Source organism: Electrona antarctica, assembly GCF_951216825.1.
Source record: "Electrona antarctica genome assembly, chromosome: 4".
NCBI classification, from domain to species: Eukaryota; Metazoa; Chordata; class Actinopteri; order Myctophiformes; family Myctophidae; genus Electrona; species Electrona antarctica.
The window spans coordinates 30,146,278-30,167,576 of NC_136809.1; the positions used below are offsets into that span (position 1 = coordinate 30,146,278).

General features: G+C 42.3%; 1 protein-coding gene across 1 annotated transcript; it reads right to left on the bottom strand.

Annotated features, from left to right (window-relative positions):
• Positions 1 to 295: 295 nt before the first annotated feature.
• hap1 (huntingtin associated protein 1) lies at positions 296 to 20,026 on the bottom strand. Its single transcript, XM_079499946.1, has 14 exons — positions 19,786 to 20,026; positions 14,494 to 14,570; positions 12,803 to 12,919; positions 12,450 to 12,544; positions 10,728 to 10,845; positions 10,362 to 10,440; positions 9,073 to 9,203; positions 7,636 to 7,710; positions 6,908 to 7,119; positions 5,897 to 6,109; positions 4,988 to 5,382; positions 3,867 to 4,061; positions 3,437 to 3,539; positions 296 to 2,579 (listed from the first exon to the last, which is right to left on the bottom strand). Exons 1-14 carry the CDS (start codon positions 19,994 to 19,996, stop codon positions 2,138 to 2,140), a joined length of 2,463 nt encoding a protein of 820 aa, XP_079356072.1. The 5' UTR covers positions 19,997 to 20,026; the 3' UTR covers positions 296 to 2,137.
• Positions 20,027 to 21,299: the final 1,273 nt, after the last annotated feature.

The window sequence follows — 21,299 nt, forward strand, 5'->3', positions numbered from 1 at the left end:
CTGCATGGCTAATCAGGACTACAGGGGCTGGGTGGACTTTGGACGGCGAAGCGCTGAGTGACAGCTGATAAGAGATCAACATCTCAGATGGAATGCATTCTGTCTGCTGTCAAACTCTTGCATGTTTTGCTGCCAAATAAATATTGCACATTTTAACAACAAAGTCTAGTCTCATTTCGATAGATACGGTGTGCGCTCCACAGACGCACACATGAACGCCCCCCCCCCCCCCCCCCCCCCCAACACACGTAATAGTTCACTATGTTAATTCTTAAATATAAAAATGTGTACTGGATGGAGATGCATGGTACAGTTTTAATTCACAGGTGGTACAATTTATATACACATTCACACACAAATATACAACTGTGAATCTACTATTCAGCACACAGGAGTCCATTTTGACATCTGAGAAACAGCAGTTTGGTTGATCATCATCTCAATACAAATCATAAAAATCCGCATTCATGACCTCTTTTCCCTTTTTATTCCGTAGTATCCTATGCCTTTTTTGCCCTACTGTTGATTGTCCAGAAAGCAAAGCACCTATAGTGTCAAAGCATGCAGTTTTAAATAATTAGGACCTCTCATTTCTTAATAACAATTTGCTCATATTTACATGACGATCCCACTCATAAACTGGGAGAATCGACCTTGAATGCCCGTCCCAATTGTGATTTAATTTCAGTGAGGAAAATTGTGTATATAATTGTTTGCTATCGCAAATCCAAGTCTATATTGTTGATACAGCAAGTACCAGATAACTACCTGAATTGTTCTGGTGAGGTTCGTGTTTGCGAGGACTGAAAAATACAGTATACAGTAGATGTACTGTACTGGGTATACATGTACTGTAGTAGTGCTTCCAGGGTCAGTGTCCTCAAGGTTACTCAGTCAATTCATGCAGCCCTACAAAGTCAAACAGCAGCAGCATACATGCTCGTTTGTTTTAAATATCAAACACCATGACAAGGGTTTAAATGTCTGAGAAAGAAAAGCTGCTAAATGGCATCTAGTGCCCATTTTCGAGACAAAATTACTGTACACAGTAAAATCCTTATTTACGGACCCTTCCAGGTCCATTTGGTTAAATTTGTACACTAAAGAGTTGAAATAACACTGGATTCTACTGTGTACTATTAGTGGGACAGAGTATTGATGTTGCTAGACATTCTACTCAGGTTAACTATTCACATGGTTTCTGTTTTTTGGCTTTGCAGGGCAGTATTGCTGTATTCAGTGTCGTGTGATCTCTGCCACATTGGGCAAGGTGTAAGTGCTTGGTGGGACCTTATGTGCAATACAGTATATGTGTACATAAAAAGTGTCCTTAAGCAAAAACACAGACTTGCTACTGGCTCACTCATTATAATAAGAGCCTTGGCTAAATTCAAAATGTGACTGGACACAGATTTACAGTATGTACTATGTAGTATGTACAATGTAGCAGCGCACTGTAGCAGCTCATAAGCGGAAAACAGGTTGAATTTCAGTGCATTTCAAAGCATGTTTTCAGTGTGACAGCATCAGCAGTTGTTTTGGTGTGTAAAATGACAATAATTTAGCACAACTACAGTAGTCTAATAGATTTTGCTTCAAATTACAACTTTGTTACACACAAAGCAATGATACTGGGATTAGAGTTGAGTTCTCTTTTTTTTTTTACAAACTTACAGAGGAACACTTTTCCAATTTATACAGTGTAAAAAACATTTTTACTCCTCACAATGTTTCTTTTGCGCTTATAAAAAGTAGATAATAACGTGTTGCTGACTTTCTGGTACTTATGGTGAGGTGACAGTCCTGAGATGGAGGGGTTCACACACACACACACACACACACACACACACACTCACAGTCACACACACACGCACACACACACCATGGCAATCCATCTAGTGTACAACAACTCCATAGAAAAGAACTGTACACCACATAGCACCACACACACAAAATGAAAAGTATGGCTCTAGGTATGATCTCTTCCGTTCCCTTGATGATGCCACGGAGGGTTTGGACCCTCTCAATGTAAATGCTCAAAATGGGGATTACACATGGCTGCTAGCTTAGCTAGGTTAACGGTTTGACGCAAAGTCACTGCGGTGAGTCATGGAAACTGGGGAGGGAGGGGTATGTGTCATGGGGGTGGGTGGTTGCTGACCACCTCTCTCTCCCCCCCACTGGTGCCCACTGTCCCCCAGGCCACCACTTGGTGGAGGCCCAGGCGCTGTAGCTTCTCCACCAGATTGAAGCTGAAAACGCTTGTTGTCCTCTTTTGGTCTTCCTCGTCCTTTGAGGGCATCGACCATATGCCTTTTTCCGTCACCATAGGGTGGGCTAGCTTTGTGTGGTGGAAGGTGGAAGGGTGTAGTGGCTGCTGCTGCTGGTGGTGGCAGGTAGAAGCGGAGATGCCCTGTTCCCGCAGAAGCTCCAGGAGTCCCAGTGAGGATGTGGTGGAGGTGGAGGTGGGCCGTCCTGGATGGGGGTCAAAGTGCAGACCAAAGTGCTGCTGGGAGCCAGAGGAGGTGGTCACATGCTCAGTGTTCCCACAAGCTGATAGGCTGACAGCGGGAAGGCTGCTGAATGAGGAAAGGCAATGAAAGATCTGCTTAAAGGGAGTTGAAAATGACCACAAAAATGAGGACATGCAACCACTAAGTCATTGTGGTTAGTTCAGTTCACTGATCGTGTCAGTATGGTGGCTGCATGCGAGGATAAACAATGTTAGTGGGGCGTTGGTCATGCTGCATACCTAGAAAAGGCAAAGATGTTAGAACAAGATGTGTTAATGTTTCTAATCCAAGCAGGGAGGTGTATGAGCTCAACAATGGTCGGCAAAAGAAAAGTTTAGTACTATCGCAGAGACTGGAGTGGCGTGGACGATAGCGTTAGGTGGGATGTGGTTTAAGTAAAGGAAGGTAAGGGTGGATCCACACGGAGGGATTTAGTCTTTTTAACATAAGGCTCTGACCTTATGCAAACACTCCAATCAGATTTTCAGCATTGCAACATTGGTGCTTCTGTAATTCAATAAATCTACTTGCATGCCTCTACCCTTTAGAAGACTTGTATCCACAGCTCTTACTTTGCCTAGAAGGCTTCTGTCAGAGCTGGTGGAAGAGCTTCGACCATCGCTTCCTACCAAAGAGATAAGAGAGGCTGGTAAGAAGAGCGAAAGAGAGACCTAGAGAAGAGGAAGTCTGGACTACCCAGCCAGTACTGCAGTGTGCTATATGAAAATAACATCGCAAAACAAATGCTCAGGGTTATAATCACATACAGTGTATGTAACATCGACACACACACTTGTGTACATCAAACTACATGCAATAAAAACGAGATGACGAAGAATATCGTCTCAGCAAAATAAAATCCTCAGTGTGTGTGTGTGTGTGTGTGTGTGTGTGTGTGTGTGTGTGTGTTTATTTGTCCTTACCTGGAGGAGAGAGAGGGGATGAGGATGGATGGTTGGAGGACTTGGCAGGTGGTGACAGTGTGTGTGTGAGAGGTCTGGGGGAGGTTGGGACCAGATGGACTGACTGATGGACAGGGTCATGGAGGGGAGAAAACACACACACAAACACACACGCACACACTTAGCTACCTACTGTATGGTAAAAACAAGACGGATGAGATAATGAGGATTATAATGTAAAATGGTAATGCTGGGGAAATTGACACAGGTGGTGAGGTTTTCCAGTGGTGTGTACCAGTTACAGCTGTTAGATTGTGAGACATTGTGTATATGCATGTACTGTATGTACTGCGCGTGCATGCGCGCGTGTGCATGTGTGGTGTTGGATGTGTGCGTGCATGAATACATTATGCGTGTCCCAATTCAAAAGTCAATTTCCTGGTGGTCTTACCCATGCTGCGTTTGTGCGCTGCAGGGAACTGCACAAGGTCAGGTTCGTCCTCCTCCAGGTCATTGAGGCTGTAGACATGCTGCACGTCTGTCTCCAACTCCCTGAAGTCTTTGGTGAGGACCCCTGGCCGGGGGTGCAGGATGCCCCCCAGGTCGGGCTTAGCAAGCTTCTGCCACTGGTGCAGAGTTACTGAGCCTACAGAGAGACAGATGATGAGTGATGGGAAGAGATGTGGTCTCTTTTTTTTCCTCTCTTTTTTTTAAACAATATGTTTATTGGTTTTTTTCATACATAACATGGTAATGCTGACATTTAGCAGACAATATATAAGCAGATAAATTAGTATATAGGTCCTCACAGGTGAGATGTATCAGTGTCCGAGAGAGTCCATAAGATCACTACAGTTTATGAGGCATTTCCATTATCATTACGAAGCAAACACATCAACATTCGTTAAGAGTTGGGTGAAAGGTCCCCAGACTTCCATCATATATTTCACTTTTTTTCTTCAAAATATAAGTTATCCTTTCCATAGCACAACAGCTGCTCATTTCCCTGAGCCATTGGCTCGCTCGTGGTCTCCGAGTGTTTTTCCATGTTAGAGCAATTGTGCGCTTTGCTTGGAGTAGTGACATATCTATAAGAATTTGTTTATTCCTTGGTATAACCAGGGTTAACTGGTACAATCCCAAAATGCAGAGTTTTGGATCCAATGGTATCCTTACATCTAGCATTCTATAAAGTATTTGTAAGATCTCACTCCAAAATGCCACAAATGGTCTCTTAAATCTGCCAGTGAGGGTCTGAGCTGCTTCACTGACCTTGTCCCTATACAACCTCAACTGTGTCATCATTTTTGCTTATGTTTTGTACGCAAATGATTTGTAATTACATTTTGTAACCATAGAATACAGTATGGTCTTTATCTTTATGCTATCCACAAAATTAATCAGTCACATAACATAAAACAACTGATTCCAATTGTATTTCTATTTTTTATCCCTATAACTATTATTTTCTTATTTTTTACCTTATTTTGATATCCACACTGTTCATGCATTGTTGCTAGTAGCTGTATTGCCAGCAGTGACATCCCTGAACGTACAAGTACAGCAGCTCACCTTCCAAGGGTTTGACGATCTGTAGGCGGTCAGGCAGGTAGGAGCGAGAGTTCGAGGAGCCGCCGTACGAGCTGCTGCCGTTTGAGTAGTTGGTTCCAGAGTAGTTGGTTCCCGTGGACGAGGAGGTCGCCGAGCCCACGCTGTCGTTACCAGGCGTCAGGAAACCGCTGGAGCCTTCTCCCTCCCCATCCCTGCCCCCGCTGCCATCTCTCTGCCCTCCCTCCTCGTCCTCGCAGTGCTTGGCCAGGGCCCAGAGTTTCCGCTCGCGCTCCACGTCGAAGAAGGGCCTCTCGGAGGAGTGCTTCTCCTGCCGCGCCGACAGGCACTGCAGAGCGGCCTCCAGGTCGCGACCTCCCGGCGTACCGGGCTGACCCAGACGCTTCGGACCGCTCACACTGAGAGAGAGAAGTGAGAAAGAGATGAAGTCAAGCCAAGTGGTCCAGGCGTTTGGCCTGACAGCGCGTAAAAAAATAAAAATAAAAAATAAAATAATGGAGATCACGAGGCAAGAGGTAAACATACTGTACTTTTTTTGATTGTTTTTCAAAAAAAGTACAGTATGTTTACCTCTTGCCTCGTGATCTCTTCATTATTTTATTTTTTTAAAGATTTGTTTTAGGCTTTTCTGCCTTTATTGATAATACTGACAGGAAAGAGGGAGAGAGAAGAAGCCATACCCAAAATACAAATAAGACACAATTTGTCTCTCTACAGTCACTAATCTTTTATTACATTCATATAAAATTGAATGGACAATTATATTGGCATGTGCCGTTAAAACGCATAGGAAATCCCGGATAGAGGGAGAGGCGTCTTACAAGAAAGATATGGAACAGGATTTGAACCTAGAATGTTGAGACTGGGTCTGTGCATGTGCATGTGCATGTGCATGTGCATGTGCAGACTTACTCAATGGTGTCTTCTCTGTGGCTGTGTTTGGAGTAGAGTCGGTCCTCCAGGTTAAGGCTGGCGTTATCCGAACCGTAGAAGCTGGTGCGGGGGGTGCTGTTTCGACTGGAACGAGTTGACACTGGACTGGACCCCGGCAGCGCTGGAGAGTGACACTGAGAGCGCAGCCTGTTCGCCACCTTGACTGTCTCGAACACGCGCCACGGGTGGTTCCTGTCAGGAGGGACGGGACCGCAAATGAGTCCATGATGACATCAACCTTTGATGGTCAGATTTTATGAGATGCAACCCAACGACATTTTCACACCTCAAAGAACAGTGTATAATGTCTAATGAGTTTAATGTTTTATGTTGAAGTTGGAAAAAAGAAAATCCACAATATTCCTCTAATATATATATATATATATATATATATATATATATATATATATATATATATATATATATAAATAAGCTCTCGTATCATATTATCCAAAGTGTTAAAGCAAGACGTGTTATTATGTTATTGTACAGTTATGTAAAGTTTTTATTTATCTATATGTTTGGTGTTAAATATAACAAAGTGAGTTGTAGACCGATGGACGAGGGCTGCCCATTGTTATTAGTTATACAGTTAAAAACAACAAAAGGCCTTATGGTGATATTATATATTTACATATATTTTAATATATGTAATATGTTTTCCGATAAATATGATAGCTACAGTAGATATAATATATATAGAATATCTATTATTCTATATTATTAATTGGTTGAATGCTTGATTCTGATTGGTCAATCAGTCAACCTGCAGCCAGTGTGAAATTATGGAATACTTGTTTTTGTTATGTTTTGGGCAATTTATTAATTTATGTTATGTAATAAGGGGGATAATATCTGGCTAGGTGGTCATAGTCGGGAAATAATTCACCCACAGGGAGTTTAACCTTAGGTTAAACTCCCTGAAGATATTATCCCTTACATAGTATGTATCCTTTTTATATACAATCGTGTTCAAGTTAACAAACTGACTTGTACTCGATGGGGGCGGGGCTGTCCAATCCCTTGCGGAAGGTGCCTTCAATCTCTGCTGCCAGGGAGTCCATGGGGAACACTGCAGCTAGAGCACTGTAGCGCTGCACTGTACTGTTAGGCAGGCTTTTATTCCTCAGGTTCTTTATGTCCTCTCTGGCCTCACGTAGCATGTCCCCACACTGAGAGTACTTGTCCTGCAAGTCTTTTAGCTGCAGGTAGAGGGAGACAGAGATCAGTCAAACTGTATTATGAACAAAGACATTCGGCAAAGATTACAGGAATCATAGAAGTACATGTTGCTGTCGGGTGGATACCTTGAATCTCCATATTTCAAGTTTTCATGTTTTTTTATTTGTTATTAATGCACTTTGCCATACTACAGAGTCAGACAAAAGTAGAAAAAATAGCACATCTACAAGCTCACAATGCACCACATCACAGTGCATTGTGAGCTTGGAGATCTGATATTGTTGGAGAGTAAAATTAAGTGTGTATGTGCGTTTTATACATATTACACCAATGAAACGTGTTAACAAGAACTTGTGACTACATTAGATTTTTCTTTTTCTGGACATGCATTACAAGGCTTCCACCCGACAGCGATGAAACGACACCATGGCTGGTACTTAAAACCATAGGGAAAACTCTGAACCCGAATAACCATCACAGACGACTGCAAATCACACTTGTGTACTTTTAGATGGTAATCTCTGAACTGACTTCACCTCTGATTTGAGCTGTAGTTGACACTCCCTGGAAGCAGTCAGGTGTTGGTTCACCTCCTCGTTCTCATTGGCCAGCTAGACGCACAGAATGGAAGACAGATTGGTGTTATCGTTGTCGTTTGTAGAGAGGAAGGAACTAAGCAACAGCTTAGAAACATGGATAAATATTGAATGGGTTCTGTTATGCAAGAGTTCAGGAAGGGCGTGTTTGATTTATGTACAGTAACGTCCTTGAGGGCACCTAGGCGTGTGCTCAAGAGCACGTTATGTCTGTAAATTAATGGAAGCTCCGGGCATGCATGGATAAGATAAAGCACATTTTTACAGAAAGTGAAGTATAATTTAGCGTATTTAGTCAAAGAAAACCTGAATATATATGTATGGTATAGTATATATGTGTATGTTGTATGTACTGTATAGTAATATGTATAGTACAATATACTGTACTATATATTGTGGTGTTTACCTGTGAGAAACATTTTTTATATTTAAGCTGACAGCATTTGACCTGTGTGTAAAGCGGTGATGCACCCTAGAGGTAGTTGGAGAGCATCACATCTCTAGCATCATCTATCGATATCTTGCATCAGCTATCAATATAAGCTTGTATTATTAAGAATACAGTTATTCCCGTAATGTTTGAACATTGGAGTATAATTTAGTTATTATTCTTATGAGTAGTAGCGATTTATTGTGAGTGTCTTGACTTCAGTTCTCCGTTGGTCCTGGGACGGTCGGTCGGTAGGTGAAGTGCCCATAAATGTTATTATAAGGATCAATGTCCACATTATACCTTCCATGTAAATGTTGTTAGTCGGTTGTATGTTCTGCGTTTAATTATTGTATTGTGTCATGTGTGTTTTCTTATTTCAACAGTAAAATTACCTGTTGCTACTAATCGACAACAAAGCCAAGCTATCATGCTATCATGTGCTATAAGCGACGTACAGACTGGTTGATTGTATTGTATGTACAGTATAGTTAGTGAATGTGTGTACGTGTGTGAGTCATAAACAACAAAATACCATTTCCGTTGTGCTTGGTTTATTAAGTTGATTGAGTTGAGTAGTTTGCACTGTTGTGTCCAGGCCAGTGACCCATATCAGAGGGTGATTGTTTAGTAACTATTTTTTATTAAGCAATATTCTATTAGAACATATATTATACATAATGCACTATAGAGTACACACATTATTATGTGTATGCAGTGTCTGTGTTTGTCTGTGTTTCTGTGTGTGTGTGTGTGTACTGTGTGCGTACGTGTGCGTGCGTGCGTGCGTGCGTGCGTGCGTGCGTGCGTGTGTGTGTGTACTGTGTGCGTACTGTGTGCGTGTGTGTGTACTGTGTGCGTACTGTGTGCGTGTGTGTGTGCGTGTGTGTGTTTCTGTGTGTGTTTCTGTGTGCGTTCATGTGTGTGTGTGCGTGCGTCTCCCTCACCCCCTTGCAGCGTGCTTGCAGGTCAACTATCTGAGCGAGCAGTGAACTGATCTCCTCCTGCTGTCTGTAAGAGTCCTCCACCTTCCTGGCCAGCTCCTCTGACAGGTCCACCACCTGCTTGTTCACCGTGGCTGCAGCACAGCCACACAGTCATGTTACATTAAACAGGTCCACCACCTGCTTGTTCACCGTGGCTGCAGCACAGCCACACAGTCATGTTACATTAAACAGGTCCACCACCTGCTTGTTCACCGTGGCTGCAGCACAGCCACACAGTCATGTTACATTAAACAGGTCCACCACCTGCTTGTTCACCGTGGCTGCAGCACAGCCACACAGTCATGTTACATTAAACCATTTCATTAGGACTGAGGCCAATTCTAAAAATGCCTTCTAAAGGCTCATACATAGTCTGGATTTTCGGTGGTTAGGTGACCACCGAACTACAACATGACGTCACGAGCCGCAGTGAAGAGCAAACCACCACCACCGCTCCAGCCCTTTTTTCTGGTGGTCACCTCACCACCGAAAAAAACAGACTATGAATAGGCCTTAAATCTTACCTAACCTGACCTAAGTTTTCTGAAAAACTTCAAATGTTTATTCAAAAATTACAAAAAAAATTATGTTGCTATATACTGTACATAGCAACAACTACGCCAAAAATGGATTCCCGTCTTTAAGTGTAAAGGATCTTACACACTGGGGGCGTTTTTTCCCGTGATTCATTCGTACCAAAATATATTTTTTCTCCAACTGTTGTGTGTGTAAAGGGCCTTTCAAACAGGAAGCGAGGAACGCACAAGTTGTTGCCTGGATCAACGAGAGGTCTGCTACAGGTCTGCTCAAGAGGGGCGCAACAACGCAAGCGTAAAAAAAAAGCTATACAGAGTCCAGGTCTGGTGAGTCGAGGGCGTGTGCACGAAACAAGCACACGCGCAACAAATTCACAGGACCGCGCTCACGTAAATACACTTGCGTTGTCGCGCCGCGACTGCTCTGCGAAAAAACGCAGGTCTCATTGAAAATGAACTATAGGCGCGTTATATCGCTTCACGTTTGAAAGGCCCTTTATGCAGCCTCACAGAATGGGAATATTATGTGGAAATAAAGCCACGCAATTTAATTTCAGAAGGAGGTTGATTTCTCACTGTAAATAAAAGGCACTGGACACATTTTTTTATTTCAACACTTAACAGCAAAGTATACAGTATATAAATAGGGGTTAAATGGTTAAAAAGAGCACTTATCTCATAAATACAGTATGAAATTCATTATGTGGTACTTACTGAGCTCCTCCACACACACCATCACCAGCTCTTGTTCCTGCTCCTCATAGCTGGTGGTCTCTGACTCCAGCTCACTGGCCTGGAAAAGGTATTCATGTCAATGTGTTATTATTCATTTGAATTCAGTCGATTCCAATTTAATTAAAATCTTTAACATTTCACAAGATCCATTTGATTGCAAGATAGCATTTATAATAAAAATACTAGAAAGTGAGTAATTCAATTTGATTCATACAGTGATTGACAATATTACTGGATATATACAATGGCCTACGTATACAGTATATAGCTTAATTAACACTGCTATATATAGAAACCTTCAGCTTGAATCAATCAGTTTAGGCTGGATCTTGTAGTGTATCTCACCTCGCAGCGCAGCTTGCGGTTCTCATCCTCCAGACCTTTGAGTTTCTGATGCAGGAAGTCATAGTGGACAAGGTTGGTGAGAGAGTTGAGAGAGTTGGCCGACTCGTTCCGTCTTATTCTAGGAGGACCAACAGAGAAAGTCATGGGTTGGTCATCCCTTATTTCTATTCATATATTAGTGGTGGGCATAGATTATTTTTTTAATCTAGATTAATCTCACTGCAATCCTGGAGTTAATATAGATTAATCTAGATTAAAATGGCTCATTTGAACTGATTCAACATATTCAAAATATGTGTGCGCTACCTAAATAATGATCAGAAGTAAGTCCTTGAGAACGGGTTTCTCAGGCCAGGTGGCCCATTAGACCAGGAGCCCTAATATGGATACCATATATATTACCAAATAGTAGCCCAGGCTGTTAATATGCAAAATCGATTCGGACCCTGGGCGTTTATAAGGAACCAGGCCGTTATTTGCAGTAGGCCATTATTTATTTTTTAAATTTATTATTAAAAAGGTATGATAAACATACTTCTTTACTCATCTTTTTGATTTAATATTGAGAACAGGGGAGTTTATAGGGAGCTACTTCTGCTTAATTGATTTGACCCAGATTCGTGCAGACTGGCATGATGTAATAAGTGATTTGGTAGCACAGCTGTGTAAAATTCAAATATTAGCTATAAACATTTTAAAAGGCTGTCATATAGGCAGCCTACCCTTAATATATTCTTTCAAATGAGGTTTGAATAAAGGTTGTACACAAGAGTGAAATTAACCACTGGGAAAATCCCTAATTGAGAGAGTGTACCAGTGCACATGCAATATAGGCTGCATGGCATCTCTCTCCATATCGTTTGATAAAGGCATAAAAAAAACGTGACTTATACACCCAATGAAAATATACACTTCACGGAGTATAGACCACTTGGAATTATAACAATCGCTTGAGGAGTTAAATCTCAACTTTTTGCGGGGATACGCCATGCGATGAGGACTTTGTGGTGTCGGTGTTCTATACTTGTGAGGACCTCTGCTTGGATTCGTGGTGAGTGAGCTTTGGGGATGTGGAGTGGAGGACTGGTGTTGCGCTGTTGTGAGATGGTGAGGCCACAGTGAGTGCCATGCAGAAAATAGGAGATCTGCAAACTCAACACGCTGTATAATATAAATAAGGCTGACTACGTTTGCAAATAACGGCACAAATGGGCGCTTATACGGATGAGGGCGAGTTGCAGACCCAGCTCCCAGACCCAACTTTGAGAATAGATTAACGGCGATATTTTTTTTATCGTGCGATAACGCAGCACGTTAACGCCGATAATGGCTGTGATTACACACACACACACACACACACACACACACACACACACACACACACACACACACACACACACACACACACACACACACACACACACACACACACACACACACACACACACACACACACACACACACACACACACACACACACACACACACACACACACACACACACACACACACCTTTTTTTTAGAAATATGCAGCAAGAGAAAATACAACCTCCTTCGGAAATGTATGTACCGTAATAGTAATATTTCGGAGTAATCACTCAAGACAGATTCCGCAGAATCTGTCTTGAGAGAATGTCTTGCAGAATCTGCATCACTGCCCTAATCATGTAGTGTTGTTGTTAGTAGGAATAAACACAGAAGTGTATGTGATGGTGTACTCACGGTGAGCGGGACACGGATGCTTCCACCTCCTCGCTGGTGGTGTAGAACTGGAGCAGGTCATCTCTCATGGACAGCTCATGTCGAAGCTGTGCAATCTGCAGAATAAAACGTCCAGCTCAATTATTGTAGCCATCATACCTTAGAGGATAACCTGATGAGGTTGTGATTACGGGTGAGATCACTGTCAGACGCACTAAAACACCTATAATTACAGTAGAGACCACCTCCAAGCACTGTATATAAATAGTAAATACAAATAACATACAGCAGAAGAGACGATAGCAAAGTAACAAGTCATTGTTAGTTCAGTGGTAAATATATATTCTACAGTATATGATGTGATGGGTTTTTACCTCTTCCTTGGCAATGTCCAGCTGTTCGTCCAGCACTTCATTAGTGGCCGTCAGCTCTCTGTTCTGCTTCAGTAGAGACTGGCCAATACGGGCTGCCAACTCCAGGTCACGTTCTTTCTAAAAGCGTAGAGTCACAATTATAAGAAGAACCCCTTTTCCACAAATTAGTTTTGCTTCTGAAAATGCATGCTTTTTGAGAAATGCCTTTTGGCAGTTATGCATATTTAGTAGGGATGCACCGATATGGAAATTTGTGGAGGCATAATTTAATTGTTTTTGAGGGGCCATAGCCCCTCCTATCCCCAGCTTTTAGGGTTTTTAGGGCAGAAAACTGAAGACGCCAAAAGTGAAAGTGAGTTTAACCCATTCAAACCGGGAAAGCATCCGTGTCGATTCTAGAAATGGCTATTAAAAAATACAGTGTTGGAACATAACGTGTTACAAGTAACGTATTACTGTAACGCCATTATTTTCGGCAGTAACTCGTACGCATTATTTGTTTAATTCAGTAACTCAGTTATCGTTACTACATGGTGCATTACTCCGTTAGTTTTTCATGTAGTCTCGGCTAGAGAGAGACAGACTTCTGGGAGAGAGGGAGGAGAAATGGAAGAAGAGGGAGGAGGAGGGAGAGACTGAGTGTGTGTGGCTGCACGCGCTGTGGATGTGTTTGCTAACAAGACTGTCATGGTGGCGGCGGAGCCCACATTGTGCTTCTCCAAATGGATATATTCTCACTACTTCACCTTTGTCGAGCACAAAGAAAATAACGTTTCAATGTAAGTTGTGTGACTACCTAAGACTGCATACACAGACTCATCCACCGGCAGTCCACCTCCTCCCCTGGCACGGCAAATTGGACGGAAAACTATTGTGTGCGTGCACGCGTTTGTGTCTGTCCCGCAACTCCCGCGGCAAGCGTGTGTGATTGCGTCCGTGACGTGTGTGTGTGTGTGTGTGTGTGAGAGAGAGAGACGTACAGACACAGGGAGAGGCTGCGCGGCGCGCGTGTGTGTGTAATAATCAAACCTCTTAATGAATGTGTGGTTTTTGATTGGGTTACTTTGTTTATAAATCCAGACTCAAATTAGTATTTATTCCTTGGCATTTCCAAGCACAGTATGAGATGTTTTCTGATGTTTAATGTGACACTGTGCATGTTGTTTGTTGTTTTTTAATGAAGTTATGTTTTTTAATGTTTTACTGTGAAGCACTTTGGTACAACGTTGTTGTTTTTAAATGTGCTATACAAATAAAGGTGGTATGGTATGGTATGGTAGTATCGTCACCACCACCAATAATCAGTAAGAGCAGCTATCCACACATACAAAGTGGCCTGGGAGTGGGAGCCCTTTTCTGTTTTTTCCTTCAATATAGTTACTAAAAAGTTACTTTTCACAGTAATGCATTACTTTTTGGTGTGAGTAATCAGTAAAGTAACTGAGTTACTTTTTAAATTAGGTAACTAGCTAGTAACTGTAACTAGTTACTGGTTTTCAGTAACCAGCAAGTAGCAACACTGAAAATAGCAAATCTACAAGACAAGCTCACAGCGCGTCACTTTGTGCCGCAAGCTTGTATATCTGGAATTTTTGAAGAATCTTTACAATGTTTGAAAAACATTGAATAGTTTTGAATTATGTAAAAGTTTCAGAACGATTTAGAAGGCATTTGTAGAATTTAGAGCTTACCTCTTCCAGCAGGTGGGTGACAGCCTTAATGTCATGGTACGTCTTAGTGATCTGGCCCACTCTCTCAGAGCACAGCACTGCAGGGAGTAGAGAAATATCAATGTATTCAATTAATTTAAAAAGTGAAAATTTGAAAACAGCTCATATTTTCAGTGCTCACAGGCTCTGCTACCATTTGTAGTCTTTAACAGCTTGACATTGTATATAATAAAGTTACCACATGGAAATAAAAAGGATGCTTGCATTCATTATTAAGCTGACATTGTATAGCCTACGTTATTTGCTCTGAGCTTTTTATTAAGAACAAAAGTAGAACCACTTCAAAAACAGGATTTGTTACTGTGTGAATGAACTCATTACCTGCCTCATTTAAGTGTCCCAGCCAGGTCAGACCACAACATCTCCATGTGTTCTGCCAATACTGATCCTCTTACCATTATCCCCATTATGCCAGATAAGACTCAATTAAGAGCTTCTCTCTGTCTGTTTGCCTATCTATCTCACATACCAATATAGCTCAGCTATTTAATTTTGAAATAAATGTCTACCACAAGCCAGCATGGTGATGACCCCTCATCACCATGCTAGCTTGTGGCAGACATTTTTGTAAAAAAGAAATTGCCACAGACATAAAAAAATGAGTGTACAATAATATTACCAGAAACACATAAAGACCTGAATGACCATGTCTGTAACTCTGACTCGGAGTGTGTTCAAATGGAACCAAATAGTTTGTACACTCTCAGTTAAGGGAGTCCGTGCAAATAAAACATCTGAGAAGACGCCTGAGCTCAGCAGAGGGACACTAGGTTGCTGCTAATGTTGTATCTTGTTTGGGAGCCTTGAAAGGTAGTGTAGGGAGATTAGTATCTGACCTGAAACTGTTTCCATCCTGATGATGGGTTTGTTTACGTACTATGAGAGCTGACAGGGGTCAAGTAGATCATTAGACCTTAAGGGGAATACCACTCATTTTCAACATTTTACTATGATTACATCATCAAGATGTGATTCACCATGTTAATGGTTTTTTTTCTCATACCTCCAGTTCTAGGAAACACAGAATGGGGGAACTTTTTTATTATTTCTACACAACAGCTCTAAGGTGTATTAATGACATAGTAAAATGTTGAAAATGAGTGGAATGCCCTTTTAAGCTAATGCTGTCTATTACTGTATGCTATATTATGCGTTATTACACAGTGGTTGAATGCTTGATTCTGATTGGCCAATCACTGAATTCAGCGGTGTGTCATTTCTGGATAATGACCAATGAGCTCGAACAGACTGCCGTCTAATCAAAGACACCTGCTGCGATACTTGATTTCATGCTGTATCCGACATGACAGCCATGTAAACAAACACGCAATGTTATTTAAGACTAGATATTGCTTGTTTTTGTTGTTTTTGAAAACATTTAAAGTGAGAAAGAGATGGAGTAACCAAAAAGTCCTAAAATAAATAAAAACAATCACACGTGTGTGAAGTGAGGGGAGCAGCGAGTGCAGTAGGCTATTAATATCAGCCAGATTATGTCTTACTGTACGTGATCTTTTACTGCCCTAGACAAACTTTAAAGTCCATAGACTTGGCTGGCGACCGGTTATTTTTAATTAGGCTGTAAACAAACATTTAAAGTCCATAGACTTGCCTACCACATGACGCAATTTTGGAGGGGCTGGCGTCCCTAAATAAAATACACAAATCACCACCACATGCATAAAAGTATATCATACCATTCCCCTAAGTCACCTCTCCAATCTAACTTTGGCAGCAAGAATAGATAGACTAGACTCTAGAGGAAAGTAATTATATTGAGGTGCTTGGAATTTGGCCTAAAACACCATGACCGAGTGGCCGTATCAGTTTCTAATCAGCCTAATGCACTGAGCCTGCCTTCGGGCCTGAACAATAAATGGCTCTACTGGGCATAAATGATGTACCATATATAATGTGTACTTGGTTTAAATGGTGATTTAAGTTAAGGTACAGGTTTAGATGTGGCCAAATTAATTAAATAGATTCAGTGAGAGAAGATACAGTAGATACACAGAGCTCGTAGAGACTCCCACTGAAATGCAACATACTCTGAAACTGTGCTACAATGATGTTCTGCTCTGTGAAAAACAGATGGGATGGGATGTAGGCAGCATATCGATAGCCTCGCACTGGCCAGACGTGAATCTGCCGGTAGACTCGCAAACAGTGTGATGCGAGTCTGGCGGCTCTGGCCAAGAAGCCAGGCTAGGATATTGACACCCCTGCAACATCATTCAAAAGCCATGAGGTATATAAGAAACAATCATTTGACATGTTTCATTGCCTACAATGTTGGTTAATTAATTTCAGTTAAAACCAATGAAAAAAGCATACATGTTTGAAAAAATTTAATGGAAGGCTGTCCAGGATATTTTTTGAATGATTGATGGTTAATAATTGCATTAACCAAAATAGTTGAAATCACAGCATCACTGTGACAAATAATCATCATCACAAAGCACATTGTAAGCCTGTCTTTATTACTTCTAGAAATGATCTGCCCAGAAAACATACAGCAGGAACAGAACCACAATGTCATACTCATAATCCAGCTACCTAATGCTTAAAAAGGATGCAGTAAATTGTCACTTCCAAACTGTTAAAAACTTAGCTGTAATAAGCACACACGTCACACACACACACACACACACACACACACACACACACACACACACACACACACACACACACACACACACACACACACACACACACACACACACACACACACACACACACACACACACACACACACACACACACACACACACACACACACACACACACACACACAGCATTATCGATCAATCAAATACCAACTGCTACATTGAGCAAAATGAGCATGTATGAGCAGTCAAGAAACCCTTACCTATGACGCAACAGAAAACTGATAATATAAACTGTTTCGTTTTTTTGCATAAAATAATTTGACATGTAAATTAAGCAAAAAAAAGGCTGGGACACTTAAAAGGCTTATGCAAAAGGCCTGGTATGTTCCCTTATATGTCCTCCTATGTGTCTATAAAGATGAACGAATGTGAATGTCATTAAAAAAAAATTATAATAATAGAAATATATATATATAATGATGATAATAATAATAATAGCCTAGGGGCACAGTGGCGCAATCAGTAGCACTGTCACTTCACAGCTAGAAGGTCCTGGGTTCGATTCCCACCGTGGACACTGTGGCACTGAGGGCATGTTCTCTCTCTCCCCAAGTTGGCAGAGGGAGAGTAGCACCCAGGATTATACTTATTGGCACCAGGGTATATATAATTACAATTCAGACATTTAGCAGATGCTGTTATCCGGATGGATTTACGCCTACTGATTTATACTTAGTTGCAAGTTGGTGTCTAGCACAGAAGATAGCAGATCTACAAGCTCAGAACTAGTTGTACTTGTAGTGCAACATGTTGTGATGTAGCACAGAAGATAACAGATCTACAAGCTCAAAACTAGTTGCAGTGAAACATGTTGTAGATCTGCCATTTTTAGTGCGACACATGATGTACAAACAAGTATAATAAATTAGGCTTTACAAGTACAACTAGAAAGGTGCAAGCAATTCTGGGGAAATTGCAAGTGGGGTTGCACCGACGTAAGTCGCCAGTTGCGGCCGGTGGACATGAGGAATCCGCTGGGAGATGTTCTGTTAGAACAATTTGAGGGTCCAGTTGGAGAACTACTGATTTAGAAGACATTTGTAGAATCGACCTCAGGTCTTAATGGATTAAATAGTATTACACCAAAATGAGTCTACTGAACTCATGTGTAACAAGCTAAATGCCTAAAATACGGTATGATTTAAAATACACCTTTCTAGCTTAGTGCCATTATGTCTAGTGGATGCAGCTCAAGGACATCCTCCAGCCTGTGCCATACGTTCTCAGATTACATTCCAGCATCGGAGCCAGATCCTCGTACAACACGTAGGACTGTAATTTTATCTCTGATGAAAACAAAGCATCCAATCCAAGCATACTTTATCCTGTTGTGTAAGGGAATGAATGGACAGAATTTTCCCGCATAGAGTACCCTGTCCTCTGGAAGGATGCCAGGGTCGTAGAATTGGGTTAGTCAAAACGCCCATTTAGACAAAGACTGCCACACAGTGTGGAGGAATAAAACGGATGCTTTCTCAGGACTCAATAAAAAGACTAAAAGACAGGTGAAAATGTGTCTTTCATTCTAATAAACCTCTAATAAAACTTTTAGCAAGGTTAATCTATTCCACAGTATTAGGGGAAGGGGTAGTCTTGCAGCATTCAAGTCTAGACTTGAAACTAGGGCAACATGTTAAATGTCCACTAGGGAGTCGGGACACACATCCCTTTAAACCAAGGATGAGACCGAGGGGACGTTTGAGGTTGTTTAACCTGTTAAATCATATCAGCTCATGTTCAGATCATGGTTTAATTTTCAGTTTTTTTAGGCACAGAATAAAAATAAGATCTTTCTAATAATAAATAGACTTAGGATGGAATACCATGGTGGGGAAAACAAATCACACCAATGTAAAGACTTTAACCTTCACAGAACAGATTAGAGCTGATGAGCTGCTTGCGTCCAATCCACACACTGTTCAATGACAACCAAAGACATGCTGTATTGAAATGCTGCTACTGCTGCAGTGTGCCAACCAAGTACACACTTACAACCAATGACCTTCACATATTGCACTAGGCAAAGAGATGTCAGCTCACTATATTTAGACATTATGTCCAGGTACTGCAGCTCAGTGGGACTCTACACAGCGTGGAAGATCTGCAGAGGACGTACACTAATACAGGCCGGCTTACAGTGCTCAATGGATACAGCTGCAGCATCCCAGTCAGTAACCGTGTGTGTGTGTGTGTGTGTGTGTGTGTGTGTGTGTGCGCGCACGCTGTAGCGCACATGACATCACTGGATTATACAGTGCATGCATGCTGCAGTGCATCATAAAGTACTAAAGGTCGCACTCGGATAAAAAAAACAATCCTACACTCAAACACAAGCACACTGTCACCCTGACGCATTTCACTGCAGTGTGCCGCATAACAAGCGATGCATATCCATGCCGATCTTCCATAACACACTCCCCAATTGTGTAAAGAAACCTGGTCAAGAGGATTCCGATTGCATATCACTGACTCCTGGCCTGCATGCATGGAACCAGTTTCTCTCCTCTGCACCCACTCTCCTCTGCACCCTCTCCTCTGCACCCTCTCCTCTGTCCTCCACTGACTGTCCCTTTGCTTCCCTCACCTTGCTTCACCTCCCCGCACAGATTGCCGTTGTGGACGTTGTTATTATTGTTGCTGTTGCCGTAGTGCCTCCTCTTATGTGCCACCTCCACCTCTTCCCCAAGGCTGGAGCTGCTCTTCTCCTCTTCCTCGTCCTCATCATCTGACACAAAGGAGCTCCACACCTCCATGGTGACCGGGGAGAATCTGTCCTCCATCCCTCCTCCGTCCATAAGGGTAGATCCCTCGCCCCTCTCCTCTAGGTGCAGTGGTGCGTCTTCGCTGCTGAGAGGAGGCAGAGTCTGCCGTTCTCTGAGCACAGTGAGCCTGTGTCATCTGTGTGCAGCACTCAGCTGCTCAGTGTTAATATGTAATCCCTCCCGCGGCCGTGAGGCCAGTCTGACGTCACACGCCTGCACCCCTCCCTCCCCTCACACTGCCTGCATCTACCTGGCCACGCTGGACTTCCGGGGATAGACAAGATGATGAAGAGACACAGGGGTGGTGGAGGAGGGCAGGGGGGGGGGGGTTACACAGAGATTCTGATAAGGATGATGAAATCCTGTTCACAGATAAGGCACTAACATTATTCTATTTTACACAGTAAAAAATCCATGTAGGGAAGCTAATCTGGTCTAAAGGCAGGCTGCAAGAAAGCCTGAACACCCCTATGAAACAGAGAGGTGGTACCTTCCTGCCAACGTCTGCGGCTCGTAACACTGCTGCACCCTTAGCAACTCCCCCTTCATGCGCGCGCGCGCGTACACACGCACACACACGCGCGCACACACACACACACACACACACACACACACACACACACACACACACACACACACACACACACACACACACACACACACACACACACACACACACACACACACACACACACACACACACACACACACACACACACACACACACACACACACACACACACACACACACACACACACACACACACACACACACACACACACACACACACACACACACACACACACAGTGTGTGGTTCGGCTGGAGGTATGAGGAGTGAGAGAGATAATGTGCACTCCTGTATGGAGGTTTTACGTGCAGCAAAACATGCACCATTTTAACCTAGCTATTGTCACAATAAACTCAGGCATTTCATTCTGTCTAGAGATGCAGTCACAGAATTCTCTGTATGAAATCAATAATTAATTTGTTATGTCAGGCTTATGTAAAGAATACAAGAAATGCCCGTTATGTGAATTTTTCAGTGATGTTTTGATGACCATGTTGTTTTAGCTGCATTTGCAGGCAATCCCTATAAGTCTGATATAATTTTTATTACAATACAAATAATACAAATGTAAGATCATTTCTGGTGACAATCATGCCACACCCAGGCCTTTTCTCGTCCCTTTGTGATTTTTCAGTATTTCAGAAGGAAAGCTGAGAGGGACACAGGCGTCAAGTCATGAGGGCCCGAGGGGGGCCTTCAATCGCTCTGATAACGGAAACAAAACATCCTCATCTCCCCATCCATGCCAGACCTCCTTCCCCTGTTG